Source organism: Equus przewalskii, chromosome 15, assembly GCF_037783145.1.
Source record: "Equus przewalskii isolate Varuska chromosome 15, EquPr2, whole genome shotgun sequence".
NCBI classification, from domain to species: Eukaryota; Metazoa; Chordata; class Mammalia; order Perissodactyla; family Equidae; genus Equus; species Equus przewalskii.
Genome location: NC_091845.1, coordinates 33,025,175 through 33,044,446, shown reverse-complemented (window position 1 = coordinate 33,044,446; position 19,272 = coordinate 33,025,175). Strand labels below are relative to the sequence as shown.

General features: G+C 36.1%; 1 protein-coding gene across 6 annotated transcripts in view; it reads right to left on the bottom strand.

The window, feature by feature from the left end:
- TASOR (transcription activation suppressor) overlaps nucleotides 1-19,272 on the bottom strand; it is a 55,030-nt gene that overhangs the window by 5,385 nt on the left and 30,373 nt on the right. For 2 of the 6 annotated variants that reach the window (XM_070574888.1, XM_008515333.2), the window contains exons 12-21: nucleotides 17,940-18,012; nucleotides 17,782-17,853; nucleotides 16,122-16,823; nucleotides 12,376-12,782; nucleotides 11,003-11,144; nucleotides 9,705-9,764; nucleotides 5,394-6,328; nucleotides 2,694-2,816; nucleotides 1,721-1,880; nucleotides 867-975 (exon numbers count right to left, since the gene is read on the bottom strand). In XM_070574888.1, coding sequence (XP_070430989.1) covers nucleotides 867-975; nucleotides 1,721-1,880; nucleotides 2,694-2,816; nucleotides 5,394-6,328; nucleotides 9,705-9,764; nucleotides 11,003-11,144; nucleotides 12,376-12,782; nucleotides 16,122-16,823; nucleotides 17,782-17,853; nucleotides 17,940-18,012 — 2,783 coding nt within the window. The remainder of the gene's footprint in view (nucleotides 1-866; nucleotides 976-1,720; nucleotides 1,881-2,693; nucleotides 2,817-5,393; nucleotides 6,329-9,704; nucleotides 9,765-11,002; nucleotides 11,145-12,375; nucleotides 12,783-16,121; nucleotides 16,824-17,781; nucleotides 17,854-17,939; nucleotides 18,013-19,272) is intronic. The other 4 variants (XM_070574890.1, XM_008515334.2, XM_070574891.1 and 1 more) reach the window with 2 other exon arrangements.

The window sequence follows — 19,272 nt, the reverse complement described above, 5'->3', positions numbered from 1 at the left end:
AACAGAATTCTTAACTACTGAGTTGCTCAGCTTCCTTAATGTAGAATTCTCTACATTGCTTAAATGTAGAAATACATTGTATGGACTCTCTAGTAGTAGGATATACAGTCATGTACTACATAACGATATTTCAGTCAACCATGGACCATATACAACAGTGGTCCCTTAAGATTAGTACCATATAGGCTAGGACTATACCATCTAGGTTTCTGTAAAAACACTCTGATGTTCACACAGCGATGAAGTCAGCTAATGACGACACATTTCTCAGAACGTGTCTCCTTCGTTAAGTGACACATGACTATAGTTTCCCAAACTCATCTGATTACATAATCATTTGTGGAGCCTCTCAAGTAACTAGTGCTCCAAGGATTCCACTTTAAGAAGTGACTTCTGGTCATGTTAGAAATCACTTATTTATAGAAATGAATGTCCTAATAACAAATCCCCTTATGTCAAGATTAATCCTTGTCTCAATATGTGTGAAGTTACTCAATTAGCTCCCTAAGGTAGTCTCAATTGGAGAGGGCCTGATCTAGCTGGCCTATATACAGTTCAGCAAAAAAATTAATAAAGAATGCTGATCACTCCATTTCCATTATTATTCTAAACCCCCAGGGGCAAAGATTAAACCAATTTTATCTTTATACATAACTAGAACTTCAGCAAACTTCTATCTAAATAAGAATACCACTTCCAGACAGGGTAGAATAATTCAATTTCTACATTGCCTTATGGTTGGCTAAGGATATCTGTGAAAAGTGAACAGCTCCATAATCTACAAACATAGAAAAACAGAGAAAGAAATTCTGTGAACACATTGTTAACAACTAACCATCATTATATAGTTATTTTTCAAATCTTACCTGCCTAGTTCCTTTAGTTTTTTCTGAAATTTACAATGGACTTTCCATTGCCATTTTCCTTCTGGAGTACTAAGTTCTTCCAGGAATGTCAAAAAATTTTTAAGGTTCTCTGTTAGAGATAATGAAGTCCATTTTAAATTCAATAAATACCAGTCACTCTACAACTGAATTATGGAAGAAGTGTTTGTGGATATTATGTAGAGACACCAACTTTCCCCATGTAGTATTTTCTTTCTCTTTTTTCCCCTCTAAGGGAGACAGATCTACATATCCTCTTTTAGATCTAAGAACATAATGTCTACACATAAAAAAAAAAAATGTTGATAACAAACCAGAAGTGATCCAAGTGCAATAGGTGCAGAGAGCCCTGCTTTATACCAGATTTAGAGGAAATTATTTGTAACAACTTAGAGTGGGAAAGAAATCTGATGTGATAAAAGCTCAAGAAAATGATGGAAATATACTAATTATCTGTGATTAGCAGAATGGACAACATTAAAAAGTATGAGAGAGCCAGCCCTTGTGGCCTAGTGGTTAAAATTCAGCATGCTCCACTTTGGTGGCTTGGGTTCAGTTCTCAGGTGCAGAACCACCACTTATCCGTCAGTAGCCATGCTGTGGCAGTGGCTCACACAGAAGAACTTACAATTATACACAACTATGTGCTGGGGCTTTGGGGGGGTAGGGGGAGAGGAAGGAGGAAGACCGGCAACAGGTGTTAGCTTAGGGCGAATATTCCCCTGCAAATAAATAAATAAATTAGAATTTAAAAAAGTATGACTGAGTCATAAATGAGAAAAACCTAGAAAAGACAAATGAGAAGTTATGTGTTCAAAAGAATGCATAAATCTTACCAATTGTGATAACTTCTGGATTTAGAATGGATTCATCAGATACAATAAAACCTCCAGATACAAATAATTCATTGTATGTATGATTTTTAACATCATCCAGACTATCAACACCAGCAAAACTAACACAAGGGAGCTTCTTTAAAGTCACCAAGCCAGGTACCTATTTCAATATCAAAATAAAAATAGAAATAAGGACAGATAAGGGAATGAACTGAACTGACAGACTCAAGTGTAAAGTAACCTACAAAAAAAGTCTTAACAAAATGCACTATGGCTCACCTATATTACTGTGTTGCCTCTGGAAAGCCAAGCACAAAAATAACATTCCCAACATTATTTCCAAATATATAAACCAACGTTTATGTACTGGGCACCTTACCATGAAGAACAGAAAACTCTAGGAAAAGGCGCCTACAATACGCTGAAACAGAGAATGACAAATGCTAATCTGTCTGGCCCTGGGAGTACAGTTAGAAATCAGATGAGGGCAAGAGCCCACGTACTGGAAGAAGTCAGGAAAGGTCTCAAAGGGCAGTAAGACTTGAGACAGGCTCAGAAAACCGGATGGGGTACCTCCAAATCCAAGGGAAAGAGGGACTGGTTTGGCAAAGGAGGTTACAAATAGGTTTTACCTGAGACACAGAAACGAAGATGACAATATAAAGGGAGTCAGCCGACCCACTGGCATTCAAGGACTCAGTATTCTTAATCTTGACTATTTGAGTGATAGGGAAAGTCTGTCATGTGCCACAGTTTAAAATTATGCAGAGGTACAAACTTGAATTTCACAAGCTGATTCACAGAAGGGTCATTTAGGTCTCAAGCCCTAAACCTCCAACCTCAAAGTTTTATCGCCTTAAAGCTTATGAGGATATTTTAAAAACAAACAGCTTTAGTCTCAAAGACAATAAGATTTTAAAATAAGGGAGTTCTTACAACCAAAATAAGTAGTGAGTTTGACTTAACAGTCTACCTTGTGAATGAAACCTGCAATGTCTTCATTTTGAATAATAATCAATAGTTTATCTAATTTTGATCTTCTTTCCAAAAATTGTTCTGGATGACACTCTGTATTGCCTAATTTGATAAGATATTCCTGTTAAAGAAAAAAAACTAAATCAACATTTAAAAGCTTTTTTGCAAACATCCATTTAACACCAGAAATGCAAGATAAACTGCTAAGCTTAACTAGTACTAGAACAATATTGAGGATGACCTTACACTCTAAGGATCTGAGAGATCATCAAGTCCACTCTTCTTAGAGAATAATCTAAAGCTCAGAGCTTAAATGGTCACGGTCACAATGTTACAATTCTATGCAACTGAAACCAAGTAAATGCCAATGTAGGGTAACAGAAGAACCACAGGAAAATGGATTAGCTCGGGTTCTTAACCCATCTCCATTACTGAGTCTGGCCAACATAGAGCCCAATCTCTAACCACTCCCCGACTCTCATTTCCTTTCAAAGCAGGCCCTTGGTTCTTTGCAGCAATATCACTGGTATACTCCTTCAGAGTTATAAAGAACTTTTTCAACCACCATAACTCATTTAATTCACATCAGCCCCAAAATCATTCATATAGACCTTGAGTATATACAACGGTATTCACATACTAATTAGCTATGTCTGTCAAGTGTACACCTTTGAGCAAAATAGACCCTCCCATCTAACACCTCTCTCCATGCTGGTGACATGGTACAACCTTTTAAAGGACACAAGGTAGTAGTCCAGGCTGAGTTCCCTTTGCTTTTTGCCTGCTGGTGGAATCCTGAACTCTGAATCAAACTGCAGGATCCTGGAGGTCACATTCCTTATTTCACAGACACAGAAGCACGTTAATTTTCTCAAAGTTGGCACAGCTGGTTAGATAATCATAAACTGAAACTCAGCTTGCCTCACAACCAGTCTACTACTCTTTCAAGGGCAGTCTACAAGTGTCACACCCAAAGAGGATGTTTCTGTGTATCCCTAAACTAAAGCAGCATCTGCTACACTGTCTGATTTTGCTCTAACCTCTAAAATTATAGGGCAGCTCTCAGAGCAGCTTACAGTCAGGTAATGAAAATGTAAATTACCGTCTGACAGGCCTGCTTATAATTTTTGGTCTGTCTTTTTACATTAAAAACCTTTAAATGCAAGTTCATTTTAAATATGACAGTGTAACTCATAGAATAAGAAACCAGTTTGACTCCAGAAATATTTAGGAACCTTAAAATTTTATTCGTACTCTTCTACTCTATTGTGACACTTCTGCTGGAAATTTTCCAATGGATATTCATTAAAAGAATTAAAGTTCCCATCTTATTTTCTATCAGGCTTGTAAAACACACAGCATCCTCTTCTTCTATATAAAGTAAGTAACAGAAATATTATTTCTATGCCAGAATAAATTAAAAGCACCATTCATAAAATGCATTTCTTTTAAGTAGGCTACAATCAGTTAAAAAAATGTGGTGGGAGGAAGTGGAGTAACGCTGAGCACACTGGGAACTGTGCCCAACTTATTCTCTCATCTAGCCCCACACCAGCGGGCAGCTATGCCCCAAAGAGTACCATGCTTAGAAACATGTTGCTGGGGGTGGAAAAAAGTCAAGAGGCTCTAGGTTCATTCATACAGGGCAAAAATGCAACCAAGAAAATTCCTAGTAAGTCTGGTTTCATCTTCCCAAGAAACCACAGGGAATTCCTCCTCCATTTTGACACTCTTCATGTTCTCATGGGCACACCCTGTGAAACACGCTAACATCAAAGAGATCCCCAAACTGACAAAAGCTCAGGACAGGTGAGTAGCACAGAGTTTCTGGGCCTCTCTGGGCTATAAGCCACTTATTCATAGTCCCTGCTGCCTCCTCTAACAAAACAAGCAGAAACTTGTCATGATACGTAAATCCCATAAATGAGAGCAGGCATTTATTTTAAAGTATAAAGTCTTCCTTTAAGGAATTAAAATCCTACAGTATAGTGAATACTAATTGATAATATTAAACCACTGATAAAATTGTTCCAATGTGTAATAAATTTACATATCTATTATTACAAATTTTATTTGTCTATCTCTATATCTACACACACACACACACACACAAACGTGTGTCATTTTTTAAACCAAATACCTGAAACGCTAGTCTACTCTGTAGCTTCAGTACAAAAACATATACCTTGTAGTGAGGAATCTTTCATGATTGGAGAGTCTTTCAGGATCATGATTTTTTTGATCAATAAGGGCTGGAGAGAACCCTGACATGACCAGGGTATCAAGAAACACCAAAAGATTATATCATTATTGGGTCATCCCTGGAAAGTTTTTATATTTCTATTTGATTGTAAAACCCTACACTAGGTAAACACTGACAACTTCCTTTACCTCTCTGTATCTCTTCCTCCTCTTCATTAAAAACCCAAGTAAAAAACATTTAAAATCTTTGAAACCAACAGTTTAAAGTATTTGAAGTATGTATACAAATGGTCTTTAAAATGACACTATAAAACAAGATTCTAAACTCTAAGATATTTAGATCACAGGTTTTGAATTTACTAGTCTTTTATTCTACTCTGCATTAAATTATGAAATATATGGTTAACATTTAAAAACAAAACAAACCCACTTTATACAGGTCAGGTCCAACAAGACAAGTTTATACAGCATTACTATTACCTTCTCATTTAGTTACCTTTATTTCTTTACAGAGCACACTCTCTTCTTCTTCATGAATATAAAATTTCACAGTATTTTTCTGGACATCTTTCATGATTTTAACCAAGCTGTTAAATACTTCAGGTTCTAACTGGCTTATAAAATTTGAAAGAGCTGGTTGGGCAGAAATGTTTACATCACTGGGTGATTTTGTTGTTTCTTTTTCTATTGGTTCCCGGGCAATATCACCAGGTACAGTATGATCAGAAGTCACCATTAGCTCTGTGTCATGGTGTGACTGGTTCACGTCTACTTCAGTTAAACCCAAAGTTGAAGAGGAATGCTGCTCATCAGAGTTGGTGTCTTTCAAAGTATCACTGCAAAGTGGCTCAAGGAGGTGTTTATTGTTGAAGTCACTTGAGGAAACTGGTATGACATGCTTTCCCAAAGGATTCAATGCTATCTTAGTACCAGAATCATTAGGACTGACTGGTGGCAAATTCCCACCTTTGACTGATGCTTTGATAATAATAGTATTTAGTTTCTCATGCAAGCCATCTACAAACTCCTGTACACCAGCTTTGGAAGTCTTAGAATATATGAACTCAGAAAGCCGTTTCATCTTCTCTTGTGTTGAAAAGATAGGTGTGGAAATTCTACTGACGTATGAAACATTCTTTTGCTTCAAAATCTCTTCTATCTTCCTAGAAAAGAGATTGTACTCTCCTAACACTGTTCTCTCTGTGGTTTCGCTCATTGCAGGCGGCTCTGCTGCTGGCACACACTGCTCCTCCACTGTCACCACCTGACCTGTCAACACGTCCTCCTCAGTGGTGCCCTTTAGTGTGTCTGTAAATGGAGAGGATGGAAACTGGTAATCAGAACTTCTCTGTCTACTTATTACCCGGGGGTCGTTAGGAAAGGCCTCCTGTGATGGCAGACACACCAGTTGTTCTTCTGGTGATTTCATACCTATGTAGGAAGAGTTCATTATTATAAGAGCAATCCAAAAATATAACATCTGAAAACACAAACTTAAAAATAATAAAAAATGTCAGGTCAAGTATATATTCAGAATAATTACACATAGGAAGGTAGAATAAGAATCTCAAATAATGTTGTGAACTGTACTTCCTATGTGTCCTACTTATGGCTGGTCTTTGGATTTCAGTAGCTAGAGTAACAGGTTTTAATATTATTTCCTTTGATTCCTTCTCAAGTGTTCAAACAAGTGCCAACTTGACATCAATACAAATTAATTCATTTGCTTATTTCTGCTTCCCTACCTTTCTGTAGATCTGAGTTTTAACAGACATGTTTTAATCAACATGGTCAGTTGCAAAATCTTGCTCAACCCCTATATTCTTGGCCAAGTAATGTAACTATGGTAACACCCTCTTAATATGAAAACTTTGAGTATAAGGCTTTTGAAAGAATGACAAACTGAAATGCTATGGGACTAACTGCCAAGTTAAGAGATGCATTCAAGATCTAGGGTGATTAATTTTATCTGTTTTCAGATTTTCTCTCACATACGGGGTTGCTTAGTGGATTTCCTACTATGTTAGGGACTTCAATTTATCAGGAAAAAATAGGCTCAAGAACATACTTCATAGCTGCATTAACAGTGGCACTTTTGATAGTGCTTTCCTAAGTATTTTTACTTTGTTTGGAAATAATTCCAAGAAAAATCACAATAGCTTTTACCCCATTTGAGATGAAGAGGTCATTCAGCTAGCTGATGCTAATGGAACTATATAAACTTTGACTCTTGACAACTGGCTCAATCCATAAGATCATATTTTTTGCCCCCAAAAATCCTAAATTCAAACACAATATGTTTTTAAAACTACATTTCAAAACAGGCACCCTAAATCTCTTTTTAAAATACAAGAGGAAAACAGCAATTTATAACAATATTATATTTTAGAAAAAGAAAAAATTCATGATCTTTGCCTACAAGATCACACTACGCAATTTTATTCTTTAAAAAAATTACTAATTTTTCTTAAATCTTAGCCAACATTCCCTAAGAAGTTGCTGTTGTAGTATATGAAATGGTAACTCTAAATCAGAAAGTCCAGATACAAGTATACTTTTCCAAACTACAGTACTTTAAATCTACAGCAAATTTCCTACTCAAGTTTGCACTCAGGCATAGCAGCATGTCCTCTCTACATAAAATTCAGTTTGGATTTTCCCCACACTCCAACTTTTCTAAAGGTTCCAACAGTCTCAGCAGCAGTCAGCTTGTGACATTTCTCTACCAACCCCGGTGGTTACCATGAACCACTGTACCCATTAACTACTGCAAAGGCACCTGTCAGAGAGGAAGACGGTCTGTAGGTCTACAGGCAGAAGAGAAGGGGGCAAAGTGTCCAGTGCACCAAGGCCAGAATTACAGCTCTGTGAGACTGAGAAACCAGAAAATTCAAGTTCCAAAAATAACACGGGAATACGGAATGTCCTTCTTAAATCTGCAACATGGGTTTTAGCACACATATAAAATGTCTGGAAAGGTACGTAAGAAATCTGTAACAGGTTGATACACAGGATGAAATGAAGTATCTGGGCTAGGGGTGAGTGGAAGACTTACTTTTTGAAGTATTTTTGTACTTCTTGAATTATTTACCATGTCAATGTCTGATTTGTTTAAATAAAAAATTTTTAATTGCATCTTAATGGGTTGGGGAGGACCACCTGTAATTTAAAAACTTCTGAGTTATTATTTTAAATGAAATACTTGCTCCCAAAATGTCTAGCTGTAGTTCAGACCAATAAGCTTATTCCTGAAGGGCTATGGATAAAGGAAATTTTTTAAAGCTAAAATCTAACTTAAATTCACATGGGGAATTTTCCATATTGAAAAACTATAAACCAAATCTCCTTTAAAAATGCAAATGATGCCCACGTAATTTTATTTTGCACAAATTTCCCCTATATGACTTTAATTATTAAGATTGATTTTATTATTTAAAAATTGTCTTCATCAATAAATGATTTAAAACATTTCTACTGATTGTCATTCAAACATGGCAGTACTTTGACTTTTAAGTGAAAGGGGAGTAGGAGTTCTCTAAAGGCAGCATCATTCAGATTTTTCATCACAAAATATGAAGATTGTAGGCCAAATGAGAGGACTTCAGATGCTGATGGAGCATTGTGAAACACAAACAAGATACCTGCTGCTCCTAATAAGAAAGACTTATTGATAGACACAAAACATGGATGAATCTGACATAATGTTGAGTGAAAGAGTCAAAAAGTAAAGAGGACACATGTAGGTTCCCTTTATCTTCAATTCAAGAACAAGTGAATCTATGGTGAAAGAAGTCAGATTAGTGGCTACTGTTGGCGGCAGGGAGAGTACTGATTGGGGGTATGCAGAGGAAAACCTCCAGGGTGCTGGAACTGTTCTTCATCCTGATTTGGGTAGTGGACACCTAAGTGTATACTTAAGCAAAAATTCATCGTGCTATATACTAAAGATTTGTGCACTTTCCTGTAGCTCATATATCTGCTGTTCCTGTTTCTTTTTTTATCATCTTTTCCTAGGAGGAGACATAAAGATTTTCTTGAAAACTATTAACTAAAAGTCTTTTTTTAATTCCCAAAAGAGAAGAATAACCATAAAGATCTACTAAAATTAAAAAGTCATTTAGCTTTCCTTCGAAATAATAACACTCAAGATTTCTGAGAGAGTTAGATACAACAAAAAGGAAACAAACAAAGACTCACCACTAAACTCTAGCAAGAAAACAATGCCTGTGACCAACTGCAAGGATGTTGAATTGACTGAGCTCAGACAAAAGAGACTGTTTCCTAGGCACCCACTGCAACCAGCTAATCAGTAATATCTGTAAATGCTTCTGGAATCTGAAAGCTTCCTAAGCTCTCAAGCTATGTGCAGAAATGAGCTTTAGAATTAGAAGAACAAGAATTGGGTCAAAAAATTCAAGATTGGGAATGATATACCTAAAAGACAAATGGCCTCACCTCCTCGTATTTTTAATTTAAAAGAAACTTGAAGACTGCTTCTCTTAGGATATCGTGCAGAAATGGATTAAGAACAATATTTGGGTCTTCCCAAGTCACTATATCAGATAGAGTCTACTGTAGGTAAAGAAAACAATCTCTATGACTATGCAGTAACTTCTTTGAACACATCCTTTGTGTAAGAATATTTTATAACAAATCAACTAATGATTTAAATACAAATATGATATTGTCCAAATTTTCTGTAATTAACAGAACTTAAATTGATGCCCTATTGATGGAGGACCAGAAATGCAAGTAGCAATTCTGAAGAAGGGGACATTGGGAGGAAAAGCAAAGGGAGCCTTCTCACCTGGTGTGTGTTTCTCACCATGTTTCCCCAGCTGGTCTTCTGGGCTTCTTGCATTCCCTCCTGAGGGAAAGCATCCATTAGAAATGTAGACTCTCTTCAGATATTAGTGAAACCTATTAAGCACCTTTCAGACAACCCCAAATGCTAATAAATCCAAGTATTCCTTCTTTTGCCTACAATAATCCTGAAGGGTCACTCAGAAATGGGAAGTTCCTTTCCTTTCCATTCAGGTGATGATGGAATATCAACACCTAGATGTCTATGAAGGTGTCTAAATGAGGAATGGTTAGGATAATCATCTTGTAGCAACTACTTCCTTATTCTGTTTCTCCCACTCAAGTCAACGTCCCCAGCTCATAAGTGAGTACCAGTTGCCTCTCCACCATTGCTTCCAGGCCTCTTGCCCTCTCTGGTAAGGTACTAAGTAGAGAATGGTACCGAAGCCCATGGAAACGCATCAAGTTTTAGAAATTCTTCTCATGAGTCCTTGGAGATCTCAATAGCTTCTCGGTCACAAGCCAGCCTACTTTTTAACAAAAAGTTGTTTTTTTCTTTTTAAAGGTTAAATAAAGGTCTGGGAATGAAAGAATGCCCTGGAAATATTTCCAAAAATGCTTAGCTAACAAAGATGAATAAGGACTTGGAATAATATTAAAAGTATTTATATATGTGTGTGTATATGTTTGCACAGAGAAATCAGAATACTGAAAAATGATCTTTCAGCATTTGCTAAACTCTTCTTGCCCCATGGTTCAACAAGCTTTCTAGGGATATTTGCATTTGATTATTTTAGGCCATTCTCTATGATGATCCAACTTCTTTAAGATAATCCAGTATTAAGAAATCAAATTTCTTTCAAATAGATGAACCTCAACATGACCGCTTCTTACATGACAGTTTATTATAGTGAAGTTTACTCTAATAATTTGAGAAGACAGCATTTAATTAGCTGTCCAAAGGCATCATTTCATTTCCGTAACTACCTCACCTTATTAGAAACTCAATTTCTGCCAACAACTTTCATTTGAAAGTTTGCATGGTAAATTACATAGGGAGAGTATGTTTTAAATCCCTATTTTTAATAGGCTCTTTTGTAGATACTTGCTGATGCTGACCGAGAACAGCAACACTCAATGATGACATTACATTGCTCAAAATAAGACACTGAAGATGTCAGAGCCAAGTAAGATGAAGCACCTAGTGACCCAAAACTGGAATCCAGCAAAGATGAAACCCTTCAGGAATCTGGTCCCTAAGTAAAACCAAGCAAACCTAAGTCCCAGTATACTTGTTCTTACCTGTAATTGGGATCAGTTTCCAATGTATTTCAGTTTCTTCAACATTATTTGACTTAGATTGTCTACGGAATCCATGTTCAATGGGAACAGTGGGACACAAACTGCAATCTTCAAAATTATTCATGCTAATTAAATTTGGATCCTAAAAATTAGAGCACACATTCAATAGCTTTCTTTTCAATTCATCTTCCTGCCAAGAAAAACAACTGTTTCTCACAGCATTCACAAGCTTCAATCTAAATATTACAAATGAGTAAAATCAACATGATAAAGTTATAATACTCTAGTCTCAATTTAAAACAATTTTTTCCCTCAAAACATAAAGTGATGTTGATTTAGAGAAGACTGGTCAACTTTTTCGGTAAAGTGTCAAGTATTTTAGGTTTTGCGGGCCAGATACTCTGCCCTGCAATTGTAGTGCAAAAGCAGCCACAGGCAATACCTAAAAGAATGGGCATGGCTGTGTTCCAATAAAACTTTAGTTACAAAAGTAGGCAATGTGCTCGGTTTGGCCCATGCCCCCATCAACGTGATTCCGAGTATTAGATACGCCAAGAAATGTTAACAATATATGTTAGTTCCTCAATGCCTACCTTACCTACCTCCCCAAGTGAGCCTCCTGCCATCATCCTCCCCCTAAAATAAATATCCCAAAACTATATGAAGAAAGCCTAGAGAAATGCATTTGACATTTATTCAAAGGCAGGGAAGAGAAAATGAAAGAAAGAGCAAATTAGAAATAAACCCTTAGGAATACGGCGCCATCTTGGTACTGTTCCCCAGTGATGCAGCCACTTCTTGGGGTGAGATAAAGCTACTTCTTAGCTAGAGATCAGTACTCTAAGCACTTATCATAAATAGACTGGATGCCCTGTCAAACAAGGCTGAGAGTCACGTCAGAGATAATCCTAAAGGCCATTCATTTTCTATTCCTATTTGCATGAGAAATACAAAGCATCTAACCTTGTTTACAACACTGATACACTGACTTTGGTGACCTCATCTGCCTCACCTTTAGATTCCGGTACTGCTAGCAGGATGCCAATGTTTTGAGGATTCAATTTCATTATGAAATGATACGGAATTAACCCCCAATAAGCTATTTCTGACAAATAGACTGTCCAGCCTTAACTTTATCACGATAGCTAAATCTTAGACCATATATAAGCCTATATACGGAGGAAGGAAAAAAAATACTTCTGCCTTTATCTCATAACAAGGAAGAACTTAGAAATACTATCCTGGACAGATACTTTTACTGTAACGTGTATTTTCTTTCTTTTTGAACAGGAAAAAAAACCTCATTGAAGCACATTGACATCCTCTCTTTCACACACATTCACAAAAGCAAAGATCAAAAGACATATGCTTACTTCTTTCAAATGTAGTTTATGGTCAGTGCCTATTTCACTGGTAGAAACAGCAACAGGATACTTTAAAGATGATGTATCAACTTCTAGCAATGGGCTCTGAGTATCCTTAAAATGTGTACTTTCAATTTTTACACAAGTAGACTGTTCATATTCTTTCTTATCTGGGGTAGAGTTCAACTCATACTCATGCTTTTGCCTCAGCTCTTCATAGGCATCATCAGTGCTTAATCCTAAAGCTTTATTGACTGTATCTGTCAGGGATGCATCAGAATGGCGTGCATTTGCTAGTGTTTCTGACAGCCAATTAAACAGCCTTTGGATGTCAGCAAGGCTGGAGTTCGAGGTATCCAGCTGCTGCCGTCTCAAGTCAGCATCATGCCCAAGTGAGCCAATAGGCTGTGGAGACTCTGAAGCGAAAAGAGAAAGAAAAGTCATGTCTTAAAGTTTAGTTTGGAAGACTCGTATAAAAATAAAATCAGATATATCTAAAAATTAATTAAAAGATTTATGGACAGGAACTCAATCAAACTACTGGCTTAGGTTTTACAAGCACATCTATCCCTTACGTTACAAAATAGGAGGATTTGGCAGCAGTTAGCTCAGGGCTAATCTTCCTCAAAAAAAAAAAAAAAGTAAAAAAAAAACAAAAGCACTATGAGAGAAAACATATTAAGACATGGCTCCAAGCAGGTATAAATCTGGGTAATCTGCACAACCAATATATTAAAAACTCCCAAAGGGAGCAGACAATCAGAAAGTTGCATGCTTTATTTAATGCTGAAGGAGTCTAAACCCTGGGTAGATGTCAGGATTTCCAATTTAGGTAGGGTATAATGTACCATAGCAAAAAAAAAAAAAATTAGAAACAACAGAGATTATACTATATGATTCTAATTACATGAAATTATAGAACAGGCAAAACTAATCTATAGAGACAGAAAACAGATCAGTGGTGGGGTGGAGTGAGATGAACTACAAAGGAGCACAAGGCAACTTTTGGGGGTAACAAAAACGTTCTATATATTGGAGTGGTGGTAACATAGCTATCCAAACTCATCAAACTGTGTACTTAAAATGGGTACATTGTATATAAATCATACCTCAAAAAAAGTTATTGTTAAAAGGGGTAGGGGAATAGGAGGTTACCTTTTATAAAACGAGTAGGTTCACCACTAAATCAAGATCAGGGTATTTTATAAATCAGAATCCAACTTCTAAATTTCTACTTTTAGAAATCAGAAATAAAGTGGCAAAATGACTAGAAAGAAACACAAGTGAGGAACACCTAGAAATTTAAGTCTGATCACCACTAGTTCTAATTTACCCTGTCTACCCCTTCTCCCCTGCCCCATTTCTCCTTTGCTCTATTATAATTAGCATGGCATTCCAATCATTTTTTTTTTTTTGAGGAAGATTAGCCCTGAGCTAACATCTGCCAATCCTCCTCTTTTAGCTGAGGAAGCCTGGCCCTGAGCTAACATCCGTGCCCATCTTCCTCTACTTTATATGTGGGATACCTACCACAGCATAGCCTGCCAAGCAGTGCCATGTCCGCACCTGGGATCCGAACCGGGGAACCCTGGGCCGCCGAAGCAGAACGTGCGCACTTAACCGCTGCACCACCAGGCCGGCCCCCAATTATTTTAATTACTGATAAAGCCTGATTTTCATTCACAACTGTTTTGTCACATATACAAAATTAGTCAATCATCACCTTATTAACAGTACCAAAATTTAAGTATCTTGCCTATAATGTGCTCAGTGTTAGGAAATAAGCCGAGTTTAGGAACAATGCTTTGGAGTCAGTCAGAACTGAGTTCAAACATGGATTAGTGAACTACATAATTTTAGGTAAAGTTATTTAACTTCTCTGAAATGGTTTTCTCATCTATAAAATAAGGATAATAGTGTCTACCAGGGAATTTTTTGAAAATGCATAACCAATTAGTAGTAATATGCTGATTTCTAATCTGCCTACTAATGATAAAAGGCATTACTACCACTTATTTCTATCTAGAAAAGGAATCCCACTCAAGAACTAAAGAGTCCATGTATGTAAAGCACCTAGCACATAGTAAGCACTTTCTCAAGACTAACACTATAAAACAGCATGGATCAGTAAGTGCCAACAGGTTCAGCACAGAGCAGAAATCCAGGATAAACTAAAGGAAATGAAAACCATCCAGGAGCAGGACAGTCATAAAGCTAAAGAGAGATCCGAATTGTAAAGATAGGATGCTTGAGAGAAATGAAAGATGCTTCAGGAAACAAGAAAGCGAAGTAAACGGCAGATCATGACATATTCTGGAGAAAAAGAGAGATGAGTCTTTACCAAGGGGCATGTTCTGAAAGAGTGGGAAACCTGGCTACCCCCTAGGCTGGACATGACCAGTCTATAGCAAAGGCTTGACAAACAAATACAGAAGCAGAAATTGGTAGCAAATTAGCAAAGGAATATTAAGAAGAACATGATACTGAAATGAGTGATAGAAACCAGGAAGGCCACCCAGGAGATGAAAACACGAATAAGGACTAAAATGTTAGGAAGAAAAAGAGAACACAGGTCAAGTAAAAAAAAACCTGAAAGTTACTGAAGAGAACAACACTGTCAAATAGAACTTTCTGCAATGATGGGAATGTCCTCTACCTATGCTGTTCAATACAGTGGTGTGGCTGGTGAAATGTACCAGTATAATGCAGGAAATGAACCTTTATTTCATTTTAATTATTTTAAACTTAAATAACACGTGGCTAAGTGGCTAATATTGGATAGTGCAGGAAGAGAGGAAGTAAAAGAGAGCAGATAAGTGGAAAGTAAGGATACAAACATACATTGCTAAGAGAACAGTGTCATAAGGGCATTGATCTCACTAACCTAGTCAGTTCTGAGACACACTGAATTTGAAAACATACAAGTAAAATTTGCTTAGTAAGAAACAGAGGAATGGAATATTCAGATCTGCTACAATCAACAACAGCAGCATCAGCACAAAATGTAGATTGTTACATCAAAGGTCCCTGAAAGCAAAGGAACACACTTCATGCTCACAGACTAGCAGTTTGAGGATCTTAAAAATCTAGATGAAGACATGTTTTAAACTACTTGCAATATTGAAACACACACTTCTAAGAAGGGTCTCCCATTTCTTTTTGTAACTGTCAACTAAAACAAAAGAAAGAAAGATAGAAAAAAGAAAAAGCCAAACATATTACCGGACTCCTAAGTGGAAAAAAATACCTGTATGCATCTACGAGATTTTATTTTAAAGCTCAGAAGGTTCCTTTCATTAAACAACATGCTAAAAGAACCCAACGTTCTATATTGTATGTTTCCAATTATAACATTAAAGGAATATAAAAGAACAGGAGCTCCAATTAGTAGGATAACAGCTAAGCATACATTATTTTCTCATATTAGCCTAAGCTACACAATTCAGAAATCTGATGTACTAAAGCAGGAGGTGGCAAATATTTTCTGTAAAGGAACAGACAGTAAATATTTTAAGCTTTGGGCCATACAGTCTCTGTCCCAACTCTGCCATTATACTGTGAAAGTAATTATACACATATAAATGATTCGACGTGGCTGTATTCCAATAAAACTTTCTTTATAAAAACAGAGGATAGGCTGGATTGGCTCCCAGGCTGTAACTGCAGACCTCTGTACTAACGGAAAGGACAGAACTATTTTGCTATATTTTTGGTTGTTATTTTTTACACTATATAAGAGCAATCTGATATTTTACCTTTATACAGATGGCAATTTTCAGAAAAATTACTGGTTTTCGCAAGCTTTCTCATATTTTCAGGTAGATCCTCAAGCTTCCTCTTCAAGACAGTTTTGCTTCTCATATCTTCTGTGTCTGAGTCCCCACCCACATTCTTTTTCCTACACTGAATTAAATTAATCAATTCTTTGACTCTATCCTTATCATAATCCAAAGAGTGACACGACTTCTGCTTTCTAGGTTTAACAGTTTCACCCCTTGAGTTATTTCGTTTTCCAAATCTCATTTTTGTACCATTCATTTCTTCTTCTTGGCCTTCATAATCTGAAAGTGGACTGAACTGTTGAAGTTTTCTATTTTCTTCAAATAGCTCTTTTAATTTACAAATAGGTAACTGATACATTTCAGGCCGAAAAATATAGGTATGTAAACAATTATCAATATGGGATTTATTTTTTGGAGCTGAGTATAAGAATTTCTTATCATCTAATCGTGAATCATATGGAAACATGATAAACTCTCGTTTACCTGAACCAAAACCTCGCTTAAAAAACTCATTTACATACTTTTCAACAACAGAATGAAAATTTATAGTATTTATACTTTTGAATTCCTTTCGACACTGAATCAAAGCAAATTGTAAAAACTGAGTTATTTTTAATACATCTGGCATGCTCTCATGTCTCTCCTGTGGTGCTGCATTGGTTGAAAGTTTTTGAGCTGTAAACAAACCAAAAAAGCAAATTATGTTAACAATCAAGAAACTAATCAAATATAGATCTATATAGTGTCAAACAAATGTAACAACACTCATACATTAATCAAGAACCAAACTAGTATGTATCCTAATACATATATGTGTTATAGAAATACATGAACAGCATGCTTCTAAGTCCAGAAGCCTCAAATAGTCCAACAAGACACTAAATCGAAATTGCAGAACATATTTTTAAAGGGAAAAACACCCACTCATTGAAGATCTTTTTTATTTCCTGTTGTCCCTAGGCAATTCCACTGGTGGCAAGCAAAATGTAAGGAGAAATAGACAGGGCAAGATCTGAGGCTTCTAGCAAGACAGTCCTGCAAATGATAGCAATGTCACTCCTTCCTGTTAAAACGTAACAACTTTACCTTCGCAGGAACTCTCTATCCCATAAGCAGATATACAGGCACTGAGTAGCTACAGTTGAGAATCTCATTCTCATCTAACAGTGAAATCCATTAGTTGGAACTTTACCTTAATATAGCATGAAAGTTGTTCTTAGAAATGGTGAATAGCAAATTTTCTCTAACATCAGCGTGAAAAATTCTTACTAATTTCGAATGGCCTAAATTTAACCTAACACACAATGCTTTTATACTCGCTAAAATTTGAACGCAAAAACGAACTCAGCTAAAAAAATCATAATATAAAATTCTGAAAAAGTAAGTTATGGTATCATTACAATTATAATCAACGTTTATTTAGTGAAAACACTGATAAAACCCAAATAATTTTTCATAATTAAAAAAACCAAGTCATATAATTTGTGTTTTATATTGCTAATACCTCTTAATATCCCCAGTATTTCCCAAAACATGATGTAAGAAAGACAAAATGCTTAATGGATTTATCTGGAAATTTTCAATAAAATGTAGTTATTATAAGTAACTAGATTTAGATATTGAAAGAACTTACAAGTAACTAGGCCTCTAGGTTCTTGAAATAGAAACAAAGCATGGAGGACTCGAGGCTTGGCAGTTTGGTGTTCTAAAAAAACAGAAGTCAAATTCATTAGCAATGTGTTTCAACTAAAAAGTTAAACAAAAACTGTAAAAATCAAAGAGATCACCTACCATATGGAGAAACCATTTGACAAGGAGAGAGAAGAAAAAGGTATCCTCGGTCTCCCAAAGGTTTAACAAGAACCTGCATTTTTGGAAGAGGGAAGAAGTTGAATCTGCTTTATTATTACTCACCATACAGCAGACACACAGCAGTTTTTACTAATTATAAAGAAAAAAACTTCTTGATCATCTTTTTCGGAAAAATATGGCTACTGAATTAGTTAAAATCTCTTTCCACCAACTCTGATTAATAAGATTCCAATTAAATAAGAATTCCTTAGGGATAACTTTAATAAGAAAATATTACTGAAAGAATTTCCTCAATTAACCATGAAACCAGCTAATTTTTCCTTGAAGCTAAAATACAAGGACCAAACTAAGGACTTCAGATATTTTCCATAGCAATTCAAAAGACATGTTATTAACTGCCAAGGCAGTGTGCTGGATGTTGGAGACATAAAAAAAGTATGACACAAATGCTGCCTTTTAAGAGTTCAGGCTAATCTCAAATGAAATGTGTTGCTATAATGTAATTCTTCACATATTTAATGAACAAACATCTTTCTCACATGTAAGGCAATTTGCCTTGTGAGAGATAACATCAAAGAAAAGCAACACAAGATCCTTGATTATGAGAAGTTTATAATTGGGTGGACAGAGTAACACAAGAAATATCAAGAATTAGATAAGATAGAAAAGTTCTCAAAAATATTTACAAAGCAACAGGAAGGGGAAAAATACAGTTTGCTTATAAAGTTGGGAAAGATACTAAGAGTGTACTGGAAGTGAATTTTGAAGGATGGGTACACTCCCAAGACCCTGAGATTGTAGGAAGGACATTTCAGCAGAGGCAACATCATGGGCAAAGGCAGAGTTATAATACGATGGACAGTTTGCAGGCATCATAGTACTTATGACTGGCAAAAAGGTGAAGACAGACTAGGACAAATGCATAAGACAAGTCCAGAAGAAAGGATCATGGGCTAGATTGTATAAAGACAAGAATGCCAGGTTAGCCAGGAACGCCCTTGAGATAACCCTTTTGAACTGGAGTGTTTCTCTAAAAAAACCCCACAAAAACAAAAACAAAAAAACGCCTTGACAGCACTGTGCAGGAGAGGAAAGAAAATAACGTAACATGAAGAACTCAGTTCAGGGGCTCCTGCAATAGTTCACAATATTTTTGGATTAAAGAAAGCGTAAGTAAAGGAAGAACTGAGCATAGCAATAGAACACAAAAGGATATCTGGATTTTGAAAGAAAATTTGTAGTATCTAAATTCCTATTAAACAATCTGAGTAAACAAAGTCTGTGTAAGAACCAATAATTTAAAGGACAAAAA